The 21,184-nt window shown below is 49.8% G+C and overlaps 1 protein-coding gene and 1 long non-coding RNA gene across 15 annotated transcripts in view; one reads left to right on the top strand and one right to left on the bottom strand.

Moving 5' to 3' along the window:
• Window positions 1–21,184, top strand: part of CSMD2 (CUB and Sushi multiple domains 2) — a 646,878-nt gene that overhangs the window by 216,971 nt on the left and 408,723 nt on the right. For 10 of the 14 annotated variants that reach the window (XM_084963760.1, XM_084963751.1, XM_084963750.1 and 7 more), the window contains 2 exons: window positions 1,444–1,638; window positions 19,240–19,447. In XM_084963760.1, the coding sequence (XP_084819886.1) occupies window positions 1,444–1,638; window positions 19,240–19,447 (403 nt within the window). Of the gene's footprint in view, window positions 1–1,024; window positions 1,273–1,443; window positions 1,639–19,239; window positions 19,448–21,184 lie in introns of those variants that run through there. The other 4 variants (XM_084963755.1, XM_084963762.1, XM_084963754.1 and 1 more) reach the window with 1 other exon arrangement.
• Window positions 1,223–9,112, bottom strand: LOC146402663 (uncharacterized). Its single transcript, XR_014807448.1, has 2 exons — window positions 6,104–9,112; window positions 1,223–2,073 (listed from the first exon to the last, which is right to left on the bottom strand). It is a non-coding gene; the product is annotated as an uncharacterized LOC146402663 (long non-coding RNA).

Here is a 21,184-nt window from a genome sequence, read left to right as displayed (position 1 = left end):
ATGAATCATTGCCAGATGAACTAATTCGGAGGTACTTGAATGGTGGTCTGTCTGGACATGGCCGTGACCACTTGTCCTCACCTTAGGGGGAGGTGTGGGAGGGTGGAGGGGGTGCCTTTCTGGACACAGGCAGTTCCAACTCAGGAAGAACAGGAGAGAGGAGGGGTTGCTGAGTCAGGTTGAACAAGGAGCTGTGCCCTCCCTCTCCCCCTCCTGATTGGCAGTCATGATGCTCTTGCACCCTCACCAAGACTGTTTCCCTTGGATAAAGAGCACGCCCGTGTGGCTGGCCGTCATTGCCCTGGCTCGCTGGCACGGTGTATGTCACAGTCTCCAGCTCCCCATTTTCCCCTTGAAATGGGTCAGTCTGATCAGAACTCAGGTTCTTGTCTCCCCACCTCACTGCCTACTCCAGCACTAATGACCCCTTCAACTCCCCCAAACCCGCTGGGCCAAAGTAGCCCTCTGACTGCCAGGGCAGATAGACATGAAAGAAAGGACATCGGATTTAATGAGCACCTACTTGGTGCCATTATCTATGTCCCTACTGTGGTGTTTAGTGGACAGGATTGTAGAGTCTGAAATCACAGAGACCAAGTCCAAGAGATGAAAGTGATTTCCCCAGGGGCAGCTCCAGGGATGGGTGGATGTGTTACTGAGCCCAGCACACAGCAAGCCAAAATGTGGACACCGAGGTTTGCGGCAAAGAGAGGGTTTATTCACAAGGTCGCTGAGCAAGGAGATGGGAGGACAAGTCTCAGATCGGCCTCCCTGAAGGCTCGGGGATTTATGGGTTCGAGATGAAAGAAGCTGGGCCGTCTGAGGCGTGGGCAGCGTGGGGAAAGCTGACGGGGAAAAGGGGCAGTAATCACCGTTTTGCGCAGCTGTAACTAAGCTCCGGGCCTCTGCACGTTTGTGGGGGCGGGTGCTTAGCACCATCTGAGGGTGGAGTTTGGGGCCTGCTGACATCAAAAGGTCACTGAGCGGACACTTGCGCATGCCCAGTTAGAAGGTCCGTGGTCCTATCCAGTCTTATCCAGCTCAGCTTGAACTAGACCACAAATTCCTAGGAAACAATTCAGGCAAACATCCTTATCATTCAGGCTCCTTGCCACTTGGAGGACATGCAAGTCTTTTGCAGAAACAGTTAAAACGATCTTGATTGGTCAAGGCAGGATACAGGTGAAACCGATTTAGCTGAGGCTTATCCGAGGGTTCAGACGTCACGTTCAAGGCTGCACGTGAAACAAGGCAGGAAACCTGGATGTCCAGGTATAAATTGCTTATGCGTGACCTCTTTGAGGACTCAGGGACCAGGCAGCCTTGAGGGGGTGGCCCTTTCCTATCGCAGGGAGGAGGGTCGCCCAGGGAGGTGCCCCACTGCTGCTTTCTCTGAGGCTGGAGCCCGGCTCATGGCCCGCGTGTCTCTCCCTCTGCTCGCAGTTCTCCCCAGCCACACGTGCGGGAACCCCGGGAGGCTGCCCAACGGTGTCCAGCAGGGCTCAACCTTCAACCTCGGCGATAAGGTCCGCTACAGCTGCAACCCCGGCTTCTTCCTGGAGGGCCACGCCGTGCTCACCTGCCACGCCAGCTCCGAGAACAGTGCCACGTGGGACTTTCCGCTGCCCTCCTGCAGAGGTAGGTGGACAGGGAGGGTCCAAGGGGTGGGGGGCACCAGGGAGGGATGCTGGAGCTTCTAATGGGACCCAGTCTCCATCCACTCCAGCGGGATGTGGGTCACTGACTATAGGGAGGCCATTCCTGGGGGCCACCAAGGGCCCTCAGGGTCCCCAGGCATTCTAGGGGCTTTTTGGTCTCTCTGGACCTTCTAGCCCTCAGGTATGCCTTCCCTCAGTCTTCCCTTACATCAGCAAATATGGTTTTAGCTGGTCTGCCCTCCTCTCTCAGAAGATGCATCATTTCATGTTACACAGAGTGTCTTGTACATGGCTCACTCCCTGCTGCTTTCCTTCTGACCTCACCCTGGCATCGATTCTTTTCTCTTTTCAATAAATTCAACCTCTCTCTCTATTTATTTATTTATTTCTGGTCTTTTTGCCTTTTCTAGGGCCGCTCCTGTGGCATATGGAGGTTCCCAGGCAACGGGTCGAATCGGAGCTATAGCCATTGGCCTACACCAGAGCCACAGCAACGCCGGATTCGAGTCGTGTCTACACCACAGCTCACGGCAACGCCGGATCCCCAACCCACTGAGCAAGGGCAGGGGTTGAACCCGCAACCTCATCGTTCCTCTCTCTCTGTTTAATGGTGCCCTCCTCTCAGCCCTCTCATATACTCAAAACCACATGTATTCTTTTTCAGATTTTCTTCTTTTCCATTATAGGTTCTTACAAAATATTGACTAGCTTGCACGATACAGTAGGACCTTGCGGTTTCTTTTGTATGTAGTAGTGTGTATTTGTTAATCCTAAACTCCCAAGGTATCCCCCCACAAGCTTCCCCTTTGGTAACGATAAATTTGTTCCCTTTGTCTGTGAGTCTCTTTCTATTTTGTAAATAAGTGAATTTATATCATTTTTTAAAATCCTACATAGAAGTGATAACATGATATTTGTCTTCTCCATCTAATTTACTTCATTTAGTATGAGAATCTTTAGGTCCATCTATGTTGCTGCAAATGGCATTATTTCATTCTTTTCATGGCTCAGTAATATTCCACTGTATACACATACCACTTCTTCTTTACCCATTCATCTGTCAGTGGAAACTTAGGTTGCTTGCATGTCTTGGCTATTGTAAATAATGCTGCTATGAACATTGGGGTGCATGTATGTTTTTGAATTAGCGTTTTCATCTTTTCTGGTCCTACACCCAGGAGTAGACTTGCTGGATCATATGGCAACTCTATTTTTAGTTTCTTAAGGAATCTCCATGCTGCTTTCATACTGATTGCAGCAGTTACATTCCCATCAGCAGGGTAGGAGGGTTTCCTTTTCTCCTCACCCTCTCCAGCATTTATTATTTGTAGACTTTTTAATAATGGCCATTCTGACTTGTGTGAGGTGATGCCTCATTGTAGTTTTAATTTGCATTTCTCTAATACTTAGCAGCTTTGAGTGTCTTTTCATATGCCTGATGGCCATCTGGATGATGTCTTTGGAGAAATGTCTATTTATGTTTCCTACCCATTTTTCATTGGGTTGTTTGTTTGTTTTTTGATGTTGAACTGTATGAGCTGGTTGTATATTTTGGAAGTGAAGCCCTTGTCACTCACATTGTTTGTAAACTTTTCTCCCATTCCCTAGATCATCATTTTGTTTATGGTTTCCTTTGCTGTGTGAAAGTGTGTAAGTTTGATTAGGTCTCATTGGTTTTTGCTTTTATTTCTATTGCCTTGGGAGACTGACCTAAGAAAACATTGGTACAATTTATGTTAGAGAATGTTTTGCCTATGTCCTCTTCTAGGAATTTTATGGTATCATGTCTTATGTTTAAGTCTTTAAGCCATAATTGAATTTATTTTTGTGTATAGAGTGTTCTAACCCCACTGATTTACATGCACCTGTTCAACTTTGCTAACACCTCTTGAAGAGACTGTCTTTTCTCCATTGTATATTCTTGCCTCCTTTCTTGAAGATTAATTGACTGTAGGCGTGTGGGTATATTTCTGGGTTCCATTGACCCACATGTTTTTGTGCCAATACCATACTGTTTTGATTACTGTAGCTTTGTAGTATTGTCTGAAGTCTGGGAGAGTTATGCCTCCAACTTGTCTAATACATATTACACATATGCATATATTATGAATAGATACATAAATATATATTGAGATTATAATGCATGTAGATATTTTTTAACTACCTTATACAGAGACCATGACATTACAGGGAAGAGTTTCTTCATACCACCAGCAAATGCCCAGCATCTTCAAAGCTCTGTCCAGCCTTGTCTCTCCTCACCTCCCACTTATTCCTCTACAAACTAGCCTTTGCTGTCAGTATTCTGCATTGTGTTGCCAAAGCAGATGGGAATTGTTTTGGCCCTGATATTCCTTGATCTCTCAAAAGGGTTTTACACTGTTGGACCAGTCTTCTTGAAACTCTCATCTTTCAGTTCCATGGATCCCAGAACACTCAGGTATAAGTCTAGGAGGATTGTTTCAAGGAGTTGAGAAATGATTGGGACAAGTATCTCTCCTTGGATTCAAGTTTAGAGGAAGGTTTTCTATCATTACATAGAAAACTAGCTCAAGGAGAAGCAGCTTCCTTCTCCCACCATAGGCTCACACCCTCTTAACTGTCTCTACAAGTGATGGAAAAATATCTTGGCACATAGGTCTCTTCCTCTTCTCCCACTCCCATGGCAGACATAATTAATTGATCATAGTACCCTTCCTTCTTGAGTCCAGAGGCAGCTTTGAATTCCTTCCCAACAGGCAAGCCATAACCAATCAATCTGAGTTGCCATGTTTGTTTAGCCCTTCTCAACCAATGGTATTGACCTCAGGCTTGTTGGTCCTTCTTGGCGGAGCCCAAAGGAGCTAGAGTCTCCTTTCCTGCCTTCCACAGTCCCTTCCTCTCAGGCCCCATTTCTAAGTGGGGACATGCCTCCCTCCATGTGACTGAAACCAGGAATGACCAAACCAATCAGATGAGACCTTGGCACCTGCACACAAGTGTGTGGCCCTGAGTGGCTTACCCATGGCCTGGATCTGCTATTTCCATTCTCCCTCATAGCACCTGTACCCACTCCCTGCCCAGCAGATGTCACAGTGTAACACTCTCACCTTCCCAAGAGGAGAGTCAGAGTTGTGACATGATAATAGAATGTGAAACATGATAGTACATGAAGTTGAGCATTTAAGCTGTGAAACAGAAAACATAGCTCTCTCTTTATGGGACTATAACTATCATCCTCTTTTAGTCAATATGGAAACTGAAAACAAGTGTAGCCCAAATATCAGAGGCAGGGGGGCTATCACCCTGTCCTGTGAAGTACAATTCACATCAACATCCCATCTTAATGTGGTGGAAACCTACAATCTTTCCCAATATTTTCAGGAATTTTTGTCACTGTTGGCTTCCTCTGAACCTTGAAGTCACTACCATGCTTCATCTCCCTTGGTTCCACTCTGCCAACTTAGAAGGAAAACTTGGCCTACTTTTCTTGATTCCCCCCCCAAAAAAAGCAAAATCTAAAGCCACTAACACAGGTGTTTGCATGGTGCAGAGTCTTTATGAAAAGTTTGTGGCAATGCTGGGAATTTATGTCTCAACATAAACTGGCTTAAAATGAAAGTGAGAGCATTCAGGAACCCCAAAACCTTTTGGCCCTTCACCATAGAAGCTTCTCTCTGGCTCCTATCTTGGCAGGCTCCAGCTTCCCTGTGATGTGTGTCGCCCCCTCTCTCCTTTCCCCAGTCCTTTCCACTTTGCTGCCTCTCAACCTCAGCCCTATTTCAGGATTTCTGTCTACTTCTTAAGCACAGGAACCCAGTTGCCCTTGGCTTTGCCATTTCCTTACAGGCTAATGTCTCCCTTCCCCACCCACGCTATTTCAGTATAGGATGGTATTTCTCTGAATATAGAGAGCTTTCACTTGAAGGAAACTCTGGGGCTTGCTGTTAAATTATCTTTCTTGGTAACCCACTAGTCAAAGGTAAGGAATGTTCACAACTTTATAAATCAAATCTACTTCAGTACAACTTTAATGAGTGAGAAAGTGGAGTTCCCATCATGGCTTAGGGGAAATGACTCTGACTAGCATCCATGAGGATGCAGGTTCAATCCCTGGCCTCGCTCAGTGGGTTAAGAATCCAGCATTGCCGTGAGCTGTGATGTAGGTTGCAGATGTGGCTCGAATGCTGGTGTTGTCCCAATTCTACCCCTAGCCTGGGAACCTCCATATGCTGCAGGTGCGGTCCTAAAGATACAAAAAAAAAAGGAGTTCCCATGGTGGTATAGTGAAATGAATCCAACTAAAACCTATGAGGATGCGGATGCGATCCCTGGCCTTCCTCAGTGGGTTAAGGATCCGGTGTTGCCATGAGCTGTGGTGTGGGTCGAAGATGTGGCTTGGATCCCACCATTGCTGTGGCTGTGGCTGGCACCTATAGCTCCGATTAGACCCCTAGCCTGGGAACCTCCATATGCTGAGGGTGTGGCCCTAAAAGCCAAAAAAAAAAAGAAGAAAACATGAGTGACAAGGGCCACCTCATGGACATCTTGCTTTGCCCAGTCGGATCATGGCCCTGCAGTGCAGGGTCTGCAGGTCCAGGCATGGGGAGTGGTGAAGGCTGCCCCTCAGTGGGCAGAGTGGGCCGGTGACAGTGCTCCCCCAGGGTTCACATCACAGCAGTAAGTCATGGGCATGGAGAGCCTTCTGGGGTCATGACTCTCTCCCAGGTCACTCCTGATTCTCTTTTAAACTCTCAGATGACAACAATTCTTTCCCCACTTCTTCTCCACTGACTTTTTTCTCCATCTTTCCCCTTAAATGCTGGAGGGCCCAGTGTGGCCTCTTCTCTGGGAACTTCTTGCATCTCTTAGACCTTCTCATCCACTGCATGGTTTTGATCTCTCCCTCCAAGCCTCCCTCTCTCCTAAGCACCAGACCCACATGGATATCACCCTCTCCCGAACCCCTCCCTGGAGGGCGCTGCAAATGTGGCAATGCTAAAACCTAACTCTTTCTCTTTTTCCAAACCTGCTCTTTTTCTTGCCTGCCCAGCTCAGTGAAGCATGTCACCATCCAAGGTGGTCAAGCCAGACATGCCAGTAGCATCTTACTTCCTCACCCTCCTTGCTCCATGCATCCTTAACCACCTTGTCCTGGCAGATCCTTCCCACCATGCCTCTGTCACTGCACTGTCCAGGGGACCCGGCTGCTGATGGTCCAGGCCCTCCCAACTCTCACCCATCTTACTGCCAAGCATCTCCAATCCCCCTGCCACACACATCCCAATTCATTCTCCATCCAGGAGTGAACATCCTAAGATACAGATCTGACACCACCACTCATTGCTTAGAATCCTGCCAGTGGCTTTTTATCACTAACAGGGTCAAGTTCAGATTCCTTAGCATGGAACCCTTCTGGAAGGAGTCCCAGGCTGACCTAAGTCCCCTCTAAGTAGCTTGTAATTAGCCAAACCAGAAAGGCTCCCTTCCAGAACATGCATGCCAGAGAAGCCAGCCGAGCATGGAAATCCTGCTTTCAGAAAGGCTTCAAGCCTGGGAGACTCCCCAGGGCCAGAGGGGCCTGAGATGAGGCTCTGCTCAAAGTTGGGAGGGAACGAAATGCTGTCCTGCTCTCGGAGTCCCCGGGGCTTCGGGTCCATTTCTCTATCCTCATTCACCACATGCTGCAAGAAGAGCCTGAGAAGCATCCTCAATACTGCTCATGACTTTCTGAAAGTGGTTTTCCAAACCGCCTTCCTTAGGAGGCCGAGCTAATAGGAGCAGAGTGTATCCCTCGCATGTCGCCCGGTGCCAGGAGCTACAGTCATGCCAGAGTTAGCGGGTTCAGACTCGGGGAGGATTAAAGCCTTTTGGCCTTTCTCCCTCGTGTGTAGAACTCTCAAGGGCTGGCATCTGTGAGTGGATAAACCTCATCCACTGGGCAGTGGTCTGTAAATATTTGCTGAGTGAATGGATGGTTGGATGGGTCTAATTCACCATCAGGATTATGTAGGCATGTGTTTCCGAAAGGGAAACTACTGGCCTAGGTTAGCCCACCTCCCAGCAGTTCCAAGAGACATGACTTCATTGAGTCCAAGGCTTCATGGAGCAGGTCGGAGACTGGGGTGCCTCCGCCTCAAACAGGAAATACCACCTGCCTGGCTGAGAGGTAGGCTCAGTCTGGAGACACAGACCAAAAAGACAGGGCACCAGCTGGGGGCCAGGGACAGAACAGGTGTGAGCCTGACCTCCAGGGAGGCCCATCCCAAGGCTACCAGCCCAGCTTGGCAGAGAGAAGGGGGAAGGTCTCCCATCACTTTGTGTCACTTTGGGCACTTGTTCAAAGGCAGAGGTCCCTGGGTGCCCTGAGCCTCGTGGAACCTCTTTGATCCTCAAGAAGGAAGATCATGTGGATTTTACAAGGGTTCTTTGACATGTGAGGGGCATTGGCCTTGTATCAAAGAGGGCTGCGGAGTGGAGGAAAGAGATTCAAGTGTGCTGGGGGCTGAGAGGCGGGTGGTGGAGAGAAAGCAGCCTGAACAAGAAAGACTTGACTTATGCGGTCCAAGCCAAACCCAAACCTGCCCCAAACCCAGGGAAACGGGTGTTTGGTCTGTAGCAGCTTGGCCTCCAAGTGCCTGGCTGCCTTCCAGTTTTTCCAGTCCCAGGGGGAGGAAGCTCTGCGGAATATGAGACAGAAGCAGAGTGTTGGGCACAGAAAAAGCATGGAATCCAACATGTCTACATTCAACCCTAGCCGTGCCAGCTCAGAGCTGTGGGTCACTGGTGTGCAGCTAAGCTGCTCTGAGTTTTCATGTAGGGACATGTGGGGAGGCCTAAAAGGGCTGATTGCTTACTTGTTCATTCACTTGGGTTTCAACAACTTTTGATTGAGTGCCTACTATGTGCCAGCCAGTCATTGGCTCAATCCTTAGTTATTAACTGCCCGTTAAGCACCAGATGTTGTTCCAGATGCAGAGAAACTGCAGTGATGAACAATTCAGACCAAGCTCCATGATCTCGTGGAGTTTATATTTTAGCTCTGGGGAGGTAGAAACCAGATAAAGATCAAAGAAACAAATTTCATCTCATGATAGGAACTATGAGGGAAATAATGTAGCTAGGAACAAGGAAGCCTGCTTTAAAGGGAGCTGTCAAGCGAGGTCTCTGAGGAGGTGAGAGATGAACTGAGTTCTGAATGACAGGGAGCCTATTGTTGAAGACCTGGGGAGGGGACAACAGGAACAGCAGGTACTAGTAGGCCCCCAGGTGGGAGAGAGGGTGGCATGTTAGAGAAATAGAAAACAGGCCCAGGGGGCAAAGTAGGGTCAGGCGAGGAGATGGTGGGAGTGGGTGGGGCTGTGGTGAAGCAGGACTAGGAGTTGGGGTTTGGTTCTAAACTCAGGAGGGAGCCGGGGATGAGTTTTAAGCAGAGGAGTGGCACAAGTGAACTTAATTTAAAAAAAAAAAAAAAACGATCACTCTGGATGCTAGAAGGGAGAGGGATTGCCTTTGGCACAGTTACACCTTGGGGGCCAGTTGGGTGGCAGCTATGGCAGGTATGCAGGCTGGAGATGATGCATCTCGGTCAAGGGTGGCCATGGTAGAGATGGAGGAGAGGGGGTAGATTGGGGCCATGGTTTGGAGGCACAGCCGACAGCCTTGCTGATGGAATGCATGTAGGTGCTAATGGAGCAAAGGGTCAAAGTTGACTCCTAGGCCCTTTCTGGAGTGCTGGCAGGGATGCCAGTGGTGGGATGCCAGTGCTGAAATGGGGGTGACTAGAACAGGGAGCAGGAATTGTGTGCTCTAAGGAGAATTAAGAGAGCTCGTTTTGTCCACATCAAGTTTGAGGTGCCTGTGAGACCTCTCTGTAGGAGCATCACTTCTGTGGCTGGGGGAAGTTCTGAGCTTGCAAGAGATCAAGAGAAGAATAAGAAATCCTACTTAAGACCCTAAGAGATAGGGATAGCCAGGAAGGGTCTGGGCGCTGCACAGTGGCCCCCCCTTGTGCTGATCAAATCATACAACATACAGAAAGCACCAAATACCATGCCAGGCAGTGTGGACCATGAGTGATTCTGAGCATGGGACCTCGACATGGACCATGGCACCTAGGTTGCATTCCCAGTAGGGGTCCCCCTACTCCCAGTGGGCTCACTAGTCCTTCTCCCATCTCCTTTGCCATCACAACTATTATCCAGCAGACTCATTCGGAACATGAGCTCTGGAGTCCAACCACCTGGATTCAAATTCTGGCCTTGCTACACCCACTAGCTGAGTGGCTTTTGGCAAGCTACTCAACCTCTCTGTGCTCAAGTTTTCTAGCCTGCAAATGATAATAGCAACAGTACTTAACTCATAAGGTGGAAGTGAGGCTGGAGTTGATAAATGCTCTGCAAGCAGCAGAGCACCTTGTTCACAGTAATGACACAGTGACAGTTAGCTGTCATCATTCTGACAGCTGCAGCCACTACTGACCAGCATTCACCAAGCACTATGCCAGACCCTGTTTTATCTAATTTCATAGTCATAAAAACCCCAGGAGGTTGAGATAGTACAGTGAGGAAGTGGAGGCCTGGAATGGTGTGTGGTCCCACAGCTAGAAGGTGATTCTGCCCAAGCCATGATCTTGGCCAGCCTCACCTGCAGACAGAGGCGATGGCCTGTGACCATGGCAGGAGGTGCATGATGGCACCATTACTTCCAGGGCTCCTATGGCCTGGTCCAGGGCCTAAGAACTTGGCCCTCTCACAGGTGCATCCCCTGAGTAAATCCACCAGGCCAGGGGCTGCCCTGTCTCCTGTGGTTCCTCTTTGACTTTCCTTTTTAACTTGCCCCAGGAGCTCCTTTGGTGCGAAGCCTCAGGGGAAGAGCCTAGGTGGTTCTGCTGGGCAGGTGCCACTTCAGGTGGGGGCCAGGTTCTGGGGGACCAAGGTTTCCAGGACTCACTCACCTCTACCTGAGCATGGGCGGCTGGTCCTTGCTGTGGGAGCAGCACACAGCCCCTGCCTCAGTCCCCTCAGGCAGAGGAGAAGGGGAGCATAAAGAAGCTTCTCCCACCTGGAAAATGCTCTCCAGGATTGGGGGCCTCCAGGAGCCCTTGTCAGGAAAGGCATTGCAGCCACTGAGGCCAGGGAGGCACAGAAACAGGTGGATAAAGGCATGGGTCTGGAGTCAGAGTGCTCTGGCTTCAAATCCTGACTCTAATATGTGGTAGTCATGTGACCCCAGGAAAGTTTTTAAAACTCTCTGAGTCTCATCTCTAAAGTGTGGGTGAATTAACATCATCTCTTTGAGCAGTTTGAGAAAATGCATGTGAAGCGTCTAGCGCAACAACTGTCTATAAGGAAAGTGTAACAGAGAAGAGGTTGGTCCAATCTCCATATATCCTCTTGGAAGGACACCTCAGGAGGCAGTTTCTATGGAAGTTGTCTGGGGATGGAAGAAATAATGATGCTTTCAGGTAACTGGTAATTTCTTAATCTTAAGAAGGGATGTCCTTGTTAAAGCTAAGGATAAATGGGGCAGAATCCTGAGCCCCCAGCCTAGCGGAGTGATGAAGTGAAGCAGGTTATGGGGGCCCCAGTCAAGGACACTGAGCTACACAGTGTAAGGGAAAGGGGGAGTGCTGCTGGCAGTTTGGGGGCACTCAGCCTTGCGCTTGAGTTGTAATAAAGCAGCTTCTCCCCAGTAGGGGTCTTTTGGGATTTCCCTTTCCCTAGAGGCTGAATGGCCCTGGGGAGGGAGGATATGGACAGAACCCCATTGCCAAGGACTCCAGAGCTCCTAGACATCCAGGATTGTGCACTGGAGTTGGTCTGAATGTGCAGGGGGCAGGGAATGGTATGATGCAGCTTTCCCTCCATCCCTACTGGAAATTTGTGAGTCACTGGAGAGTTAACAGACATCAAAGGAAGCTGAGGGATAGTTTTCTAAAATTATAGTTAATTGAGGAAATTTCAGCAGAACTTAAAGACGATCATAAATAAAGTCATAAACTTGGAAAGGCAACTATCAGCCTAACACACCTGCACCCTAGAATATACATGACTTAGTGGCAATGGAGAATGCCCATTGCTGGAGAAGGAGAAAGTGTAAATTAATATTTTAGGAGTATGGTGTCAGCTGAAGGTTATATTTTACGACTCTGAAGTTGTAACTGTGAAATACGATGCCTTGTTGAAAGTGTGGGAAAATCTCCAAACAACTTTTACAGCCTCTTCAATCAAAACAGGATGGTGCAGAAACGGGGTGTCAGAGGAGCCTTAGAGGCAGGGAGAACTCCAGCATCCATGGGGCCATCTTCAGAGTAGACTGTGCCTCTGGCCAGAGAGGCATATAAGCTCCTGAGTCATCAGTTCCAGCACAGTCTAGGAGTCACTGACTAAAACTGGGAAGTTCGGATATTTCGGGATGGCTTGCCAAATGCCATCAAGCAGGGAGTATTACTGAACCAGACATGGGTCTGCTTGCCTGACACACAGCAAAGCCAATCTACTGACATGGGATGGTGGTGAAGGAAAGTACAGTGTTTATTGCAAGGCCAAGCAAGGAGAATGGGCTACTCTTGTTAAAAGACCTGAACTCCCTGATGGCTTTCAAGGAAGGGTTTTTAAAGGCCAGGGAAGGGAGAGGGTCACAGGGTACCCAATCAGCTCATGGACATTGTTCTGATTGGTTGGAGGTGAGGTAACCAGTGGTAGTTTGGGGGTCAATATCATCAACCTCTGGTTCCAGGCTATCTGGGGTCTACTTGCTGGTGATCAGCATGCAGCTAGCTTCTTTCACCTGCTAAGGGTTTTGATATCTGCAAAACAACTCGAGGATATGGCTCTAGCCTTCGAGGAGGAACTAAAAGTCCTTGACTTTGTTTTATGACTAAACTGTTGTGATTTTGACTTGCCTGAATATTTTCCTTTGTTTCTGCATTTTCTCACTTTCCTGATTAAAGTTACTCTTTGGAATTCAAGGCAGGCCTAGGAGGCTACAGCTTTTTCAGAAACATGAGGCAGGCCAGACGGGGCCGGGGTTGGGTGGGAGGGGTAGGGTGCACAAGGAAAAGTCTGTCCGTAAGAAGATTCTGCAGGGTTCTGCTCAGTTTCAGGAGGTGTGATCTAGTCTAGGGGAGCAGTCCTGGGCCAGAGAGACTCAGCAGAGGTCCTGGCCTGGCCACCTACTGCATCACCTCAGAAAGTGACTGAACCTTTCTGAGCTTCAGTTTCATTTATTTGTTTAACAGATATTTATTGGGTGCCTGCCATCCACTAGGAAATGTGATAGATGCTGGGGATAGAACAGACATGGCCCCTGCCCTCATGGAGTTTACTGTCTAGATACTTAACTACATTACATCATCAATCCGTTAGTTAATTATGGGGAAAGTATGGTGATGCTGGGAAAGTATATGATGGGGAGAAGGGATTTTCTGTTTCTGGAAAGATCCTTGAGGAAGTGACACTTAGACTGGGATCTAAAGGCTGAGGAGGGGCCAGTCAGGCCCAAGGAGATAAGGAAGAAGGCTCCAGAACAAGGAAGTAGTGCTTTCAAAGGTCTTGGGCAGGGAGATGCTTGGTGCCTTAGAAGAGCTGGGAGGAGCCCAGGGTGGTTATGGGAAGTGGGTGGGGAGAGGCGGGTATGACGCCAGGCCCTGTGAGATTCTTGTCAACCCCCAGATAATCTGCTCATTCCTGGGTGACAGTGGAGTTGTTGAAGGTTCCTACAGAGGGGCGTGGCATCATCAGGTCTGTACTTTTTGGGATCCACTGTCTGAAGAATGGGTGAGGTGGAACAGGAAGGATGCTCAGAGACAGAAGGGAGGTTTCACAACCAGACTTGGACCATGGTGTGGCTTAGAGTAGAGCAGGTGCAATGAAGGCAGGAGACTGATTAAAGAGCCCTTAGAAGGACGGACAAGCTTTGGTCCCTGGTTGAGAGTGGGGTTCAGGGTGGTTGAGGGTGTCCCCCAGCCTCTGGGTAAAGCACGGGTTGAGCAGTGTTGACATCCTCCCTCTAAGACAGGAAGCTCCGGAAGAAGGCTGAGCTTAGTGGGAGGCGAGAACAGGGAGGGTATTGGTCAGGTTGGGCTGAGAATAGCATGGGATATCTAGTTGGGTTCCTAAGTCCAGAACTAGACAGGACAACGTGGAGTCATTACCTCTCTCTCATGACCTGCCCCCACCCCAGCCTCCCTTGCTGCTGTATTGTCATCTAGATGTGCAGACCGTGGAGACCCCTGCACACATGGTGGTTGGCCCCTCTCACAGTCCCTGCTCCCTGGACACGGCTCCCTCCCTTTCCCACCCAAGGACTTCCCCTCCCCTCTGTCCGACTGCTCCTTCTCAGCCTCCTTTCAGGTGCCTTTGCTCCTGCCTGCTGCCTCTGTCCCCAGCCTTCCCTGCTCTGGGAGCCAGGTCCCTTTTCATCCTGCCCACTTCTGGCCTCTCAGGCTCCAGGCCCACGTGCTTAGCCACCTGCCACCTTCTCTCACACTCATACTCAGCACGTGGGCAGGGAAGGGGCCATCACCATCCCCTGTTGCTGTCATCATCAGCCCTGTTGCCTGGTTAGAAATCTTGTATCCTCTTTCCCTCCTGCTCTCCTTCCCAGGCCACTCCCTATGAAGGTCACTCACATCCTCTGGCTTCTCCCCTGCCTGGCTCTTGAATCTCTTCGGTTCCTTCCCTTCTGTCCCACAGCTGTGAGTTCAGGCTCTGACAACACCTTCTTCAGCATTCTCCTCGCTGTCCTCTCCTCTACCTGCCACCCTCGCCACCCCACTAATCACAGCACCATCACACGGGCACCAGAGTCGTCTTCCTAAAGCTGACCTGGGCTTTTACTCCCTACAGAAAACTGTGCAGGTCTCCCAGACACCTGCGGGCAGAATCCCCCCTTTCATCAAGGCCGTCAGGGCCTTTCTGAGCTGACCCCTCCCTTTGCATGTCAACTCCTGCATCCTGCACCTTCCTCCGAGAGAAAGAAAGCTGGCCATTCCCCAAGCACGCGGCACACATTCAGGCCCCTGTGCCTCCCAATGCCTTGGTTTTTGTCCCCCTCCACACTCCTACTCCTCTTTCAAGGTCCAGGCTAAGTGTCCCTTCTTTTACCATGATTTTCCTAACGTTCAGTGCAGCCAAGATGAAGCCATTGTGGCTAGGAGTGTAGACACCTCCACCTGGTGTGGACAGTGCCAGCGCGGGACTGTTGCCGCCGGCGGGCGCGGTGCTTGCTGGGAGAGATATTGACAAATCTCCCGCTTGCCGGCTCCTGTAGCTTATCTCCTTGGTAATGGTCACCGCGAAGTTATTTACATCAGAGGGAAACAAACTCTGCCTTGGATGTCTGACTTCATAGGCTCCTGCCAGAGAGACTCCCAGGGTGGAAATACAGTGCAGCTCGATACAACAAACAAACAGCACTGGCAAACTCGATTTAGAGCCAGGCACGGCGCACCTGCCTTCCCTCCCTCCCTCCTTCGCGGGACCTGGGAACCTGGATTGGAGGTAGCAAAAGAGAAAGGGAAGGCGTTGAGAAAGGACACTAGAACCGCGCCCTTTCCTTGGCATCCGAGGCCCTTCACAGTGCAGCTCTCACCTCCCTGCCCAGCCCAGCTCTGCCATCTGTGCCCTGACCTTTGAGTTCAGGCAACCCTAAGTCCCTAAATGCCACACACAGCCCTGCATCTGCCTTGCCCTTGCCTTTCCTCTGCCCGGGACACCCTCTCCCCCGAGTCTTACCAGCCAGTCATCTCTCAACTCAAGTAGATTGGCCAGCCCAGCATTCAAAACGCCACCAGATGCCGACTCCCTCTCACTGGTGCCACCTGGTCCGAGACACTGTCATCTTTTTTCCAAATCATCGCAGTAGCCTCGACAAGCCCCTTGCTTCTGCCCTCTTCCTCTTTGGTGTATTGTCTACACAGCAGCTCAGGGGATCCTACAAATCAGAGCACGCATCTGCTCAGAACCTTCCACTGGCTTCTCATCTCTCTAAAGTAAAAGCCCAAGCTGGGAGTTCCCACTGTGCTGCAGTGTGTTAAGAATCTAGCATGTCTCTGCAGCAGCTTGGGTAGCTGCTGAGGTATAGGTTCCGTCCCTGGCCTGCCTCAGTGGGTTAAGGATCCAGTGTTGCCACAGCTGTGGTGTAGGACCCAGCTGTGGCTCGGATTTAGTCCCTGGCCTGGGAACTTCTATATGCCGTGGGTGCGGCCAAAAAAAAAAAAAAAAGAGCCCAGACCTTGTCCCCACCACTCTCCTCCTTACTCCCACTGCTCCAGCCCATGAGTCTCTTGATGCTTTTCAGCAGCAGCAGGCCTCTGCACACCATGGCCTTTGCATTTGCTGTTCCATCTGGAATGCTCTTCCCCCAGATAACTACCTGGCTCGTGCTCTCTCCTTCCTTCAGGTCTTGGCTCAGATATCACCTTCTCAGTGAGGCCTTCCCTGACCCCCCTTTCTGCAGTGTCCATGCCCCCATTTCCAGTGCAGGATACTCCCCATCCTTCTGCATCTGGCACCACCTCATTGCCCACAGGGTTTACTTATTTGTCTTGGGTATTATTTCTTTCCCTCTGACTGAGATATAAGCTCCATGAAGGTTGGGATTTTCTTTTCTTTTATCTGCAAATGAATCCCTAGCACCTAGAACAGTGTCTGACACATAGTAGGCACTCAGTAAATGTTTGTTGAATGAATGAATGAGTATCTCAGCACAAATGTTGCCTCCTCTGTGAAGCCTTCCTAAGTCTCATATGCTATTATTGGGCCTTAGCACTTTGGCTATATCAGTTCCGAGGAGCCACTCGGAACTGCCTGGCTACCCTCACTCTGAGAAACAACAGGGTGGGATGAAATTAAGCTTTTCAAGATGTGGTGCATGTCCTGTTTGGCACATAGTAGGTGCTCAGTTAATGAGCATGGGCGGGAAACATAAGTTCCTACTGAGTGAGGCCCCTTCATTTCCATGCTCATACATCCTTAAGAGCTGGCATTTGGAAATGGGCTCATTCTCTTGAAACAGACCTTGACCCTGTAAAGTGACAATAGTAAGAACAGTTCAGGGCCACTGAGTGACAGTAGTTAAGAATAGTTCAGGGCCACTGAATAAGCTCGCTTTCATCTCCATCCCATCCTGTCTCTGTGTATCCAGATGTCAACTCCTTCTCTCCACTGGGATGTCACCTGCACACAGCCTTGGAGTCCAAAACTGAACTCCCCATTGCCTTCCACACCACAAGGTGCCCCTGTCCCGGGTCCCCTGCCTCAGGAAGTGGCACCTTTCATCCATCCAGACGCTCATGCCTAAAGCCTGGAATTCCTCCCTCCTGACGGCTAGTCCTGGAGACCCTATTTCCTAACCAGCTCTCCACCAGGTCCTTTTCCCACCCTTCCCATGGCATCAGCTCGGACCTCACCGGGACTTCACCTCACCTGGTGACTCTGCGCTACCAAGAGCATCCTGCCTGCTCCCCCCACTCAAACCTTGTCTATGCCACAGGCACAGGGATCTTTCTAAAATGCAAATTTAATCATATTTCCTCGCTGCCTTTGATCCTCAAGATGAAGCAGAAGGAGAAGTTGGCATTGGTCAGGCATCTAGCACAGCCAGTCACATTAATGATCCCATTCAGTTGTCACAAGAAACTGTTGTACAGAGAAGCAGAATGATGCTTAGAGAAATAAATCACACAGCTGGCAAATTGTGGAAGCTAAATTCAAATCTAGACTTTCCTGACCCTAAAATATATTTTCTTTTCAATATAGTGCACTGCTTCCAATCATTTTGGGCCCAGTGTTCTCTGTTGTGTGTCTCCTATATTTGCATTGCCATCGCCCATCATTCCTCTCTGTTCATTCTGATAGGCCACCTAGAACTACTTATCTTAGATATGCCTTGTGCTTTTGTGCTTCCATGCCTGTGACCTTTGGTTCTCTTTTCTCGTAAACACCTTTCCATTTCTTCTCTATCTAGTGAACTCCTATTCATCCTTCAAAACCCAGCTCTAATGGCACCTCCTCTGTTCAGGCATCAAAACCCAGCTCTAATGGCACCTTCCCAAATTGACTCACCCAAGCAAAGTAACATACTGCTTTATCTCTCTCCTCAAAGTGTGAATTATACTCCTGAGACACAAGAGTGTGTTTGGTTAAGAGCATAGGCCCTGAAATCAGACTGTTGGGCTTAAAATATCAGCTCCTTTAATCACTACAAGCCCATTTTTGGCAAATAACTGAATCTCTTTGTGCCTTGCTTTCCTTACCTGTAAAATGGGAATGATACTTCATATGGTGATAGTTTGAATTACAAGAGATAGAAAGTTAGGATAGTGCCTGATGCGGTATAAGTGCTCAGTAACTAGTAGCTTTGATTGTTGTTTCTCTGCTGCCTCTGATACACCTTTGAACCCTGATAGTGTGTTTCTCCTTTCTTCGCAATTCATCCTGCATCTCTAATACAGCATGTGCTAAGTGGATTATAATCGCTAACTCGCATACAAACTCCAGGAGGGCAGAATTAGGAAATTTGGATAACTTCCGCTAGGTCACCCAGCTGGAAGCTGCAGCGGAGGGATTCACACTGATGTCTGCAGTGATTGAAAAGCCAGTGCCTTTAACTCTTCTATGTCAGACCATGTTCCTGGGATCACTGTTTCTGAATATCTGGTAACAGCTGGAACTCAGGCTGGAGTGGTGGCATTACACCAGGATGTGCCACCAGGATGACCAAGACATGGTCCCTGCCCTGGGATTCCCAGCAAGTTCAGATCTTAGAATGACAGATAGATATGTGACAGGGCATTCGAACAGTGGGAAGTATCATGTTTGAAGTCACACATGTTGTTGTGGGAGCACAGAGGAGAGAGAAGTCACTAAAACCTTGGGGTAATGAGGCTTTACCAAGAGGTGGCATTGGAGGTGGGTCTCAAAGCATGACTTGCTGTGGACAAGAGGCATCCTGAGCGGAGGAATGGTATTAACAAAGGACAGGAGGGCTGAGCACACGCACAGCACTAGAACCAAGCTAGCCTGGCCCAAGGGACAGGAGGAAAGATGGCAGAGGGCCAGCCAGGCTGTGAAGAGCCTGGAATGCCCTGTGAGTTTTGCCTCAGGGAGCTGTGTTGAGTTTTTGTTCTATTCTATCACTTCTGAGTTTACTAAGATCTGGTGGGAGGAAACATCTTATTCACTACAGTCGTGACCACGAAAATAACTGTGACAGCTAATTTCTCCTTCCTTCCTGGTCATTGCAGAACAGTGTGGTGTAGTAGTTAAGAAAGTGCTCTAAAGGGCAGAGTTCAATTTCCAGCTCGTTGGCTGTGTGACCTCGGGCAGGTTCCTTAACCTCTCTGTGCCTTGGTTTCCTCATCTGTTTAATGAGAACGGTAATAAATAAAATCCTCAGAACAGGGCCTGCCACATGATGAGGGCTTTGGAAGTATTTGATGTCATTATTAGGAAGCCAGTTCAGACTAGGGTCTCAGCGCATCCTGTCTGTGCGTCGTGTTCCAGGACCCCCTCTGCTTCTCAGGGGTGAAACGTATGATGAGTACCAGAGCCTGGAAACCGGATTGACTCACATGAGCCTCTTGTCTCTGCCACAGCGGACGATGCGTGCGGCGGGACCCTGCGGGGCCAGAGCGGTATCATCTCCAGCCCACACTTCCCCGCGGAGTACCACAACAACGCCGACTGCACCTGGACCATCCTGGCTGAGCTGGGGGACACTATCGCGCTGGTGTTTATTGACTTCCAGCTGGAGGACGGTTACGACTTTCTGGAAGTCACGGGGACCGAAGGCTCCTCCCTCTGGTAAGCACACTGTGTTCCCGCCCGTCTCCTGCAACTGTGGCTCAGTTGTACTGTGCCTGGAACTGCAGCCAGAAGTCCCTTTGGCACTTCCTAGGCCCACTGTTGGAGAGTTTCCTCTCATTGTGATGAGAAATCACTGCGTAGTCCTAGAGCTGGGGACATTTTTACAGCGATTTTGGTGTCTGATTTGCAACATGTCCCTGCTGAAGAATCTCAGGATGAGCCTTGGTGGAGTAACTTGCATTGAGATTAACTAAGTTCTGGAGTTCCGGGTGTGGCTCAGTGGTAACGAACCCGACTAGTATCCATGAAGATGCAGGTTCGATCCCTGGCCTCACCCAATGGGTTAAAGGATCTGGTGCTGCCCTGAGTTATGGTGTAGGTGGCAGATGCGGCTCAGATCCAGTGTTTCTGTGGCTGTGGTGTAGGCTGGTGGCTACAGCTCCAATTTGACCCCTAGCTGGGAACCACCACATGCCATGGGTGTGGCCCTAAAGAGAAAAAAAAATGCATATTGTATCTCAATAAAACTGTTTAAGTAAATAAAATGCATTAGTTTTAAAAGAAAAGATTAACAATGTTCTGGTCTCAGGATGTGGACAGGCTCTCAGAGAAATGATCTGAGTTATCGTTCCATTTCTGGAAGAATATTCATAGCACCCAACAAGGGGAATAAAAGCTTGAGTGGCAGTTGCTTTTCCCCACCCAGGGCTCTGAGACGGGAAAGGCATTACATCTCATTCTCTGCAGGAAGTCTAACATTTTCCCCATCCTCGTCTGCCTCTACCACAAAGCATGGGCCTTGGCGAGGGGCGCTCTGCTGCCGTGGAGACTCCCGGTGCTGACGGGTTTGGGAGGAGAGGATGATGAGGGCTTCGTGGCGTTAGCTGCTTGTGGTCTCTAGACTGGGACCCACGGGACCCAGGCAGGCTGAAGTTGGCTTAGGGAGCGTCCTGTTTGGGTGACAAGCCTCCAGAGAGGTGGTGTGGCATTCAGAACGTATTCTCATAGTCCTGTGGCTCTGTTATCAGGACGAGGGCACCAGGGGGGACCTGCGTTAGCACATCGGTTGGGAGCCAGTAGAAGGATACACTCAGGTGTGCATCTTTGCAGCCTGCATTGCTGCACGGGGCTGGGAAAGGCAGGGCTTGATGCTGCCTGAGACTGAGGGCCTCGGAGGGGGTCACCTGGGGCTCGGAGTGAAGCAGAAAGTGGTAGCTGCAAGAGTTAGGGATGGACAGTGCCTTGGGAAGACAGACACGGCGGTCATCGGCCTGAGGAGGCTGGTGGGGAAGGGGAGGGAGGGAGAGGAAGAAAACAGGGGTCCGCTGATATTGAAAACCCCTTTTGTAGCAGATTTCATGCCGTGTGACAGAAAGGCCAGTCGAGTAAGACATGGCCCTTTGAGGGTGAGGAAATCAGACAGACCCGCTGTAGGAGCCAGGTGTGACTATGAGAGAGGATAAAATGGGGACAGACTCCTCCCACGTGTGGACTCTGAGCTTTGGGGACCAGGACACACAAATTTCCTGGTGGAGTGGAAGGCGAGCCTGCCTGGGAGTCAGAAGACCTTGGTGTCATAAGCTTATTGCCTGAACTTGGCCAAGTCAGGTCATTTATTTCCTGGATGGGGTGTTGAGAGAAGCGTCAGTGCGCTGAGGATGTAGATTGCCCAGTGGAGGGTGGGGTCCTGCAAACCCATCCAGGGCAGCGGCTGGACATTCGGTACTTAGAGGT

This window comes from Sus scrofa, chromosome 6 (assembly GCF_054392235.1).
Source record: "Sus scrofa isolate SSC_HxYL_T2T_F1_AM1 chromosome 6, Sscrofa_HxYL_maternal_Yorkshire_Landrace_v2.0, whole genome shotgun sequence".
In the NCBI taxonomy this organism is placed as follows: domain Eukaryota; kingdom Metazoa; phylum Chordata; class Mammalia; order Artiodactyla; family Suidae; genus Sus; species Sus scrofa.
The sequence above is the reverse complement of the archived record's forward strand: the minus strand, read 5'-3'. Positions and strand labels throughout refer to the sequence as shown.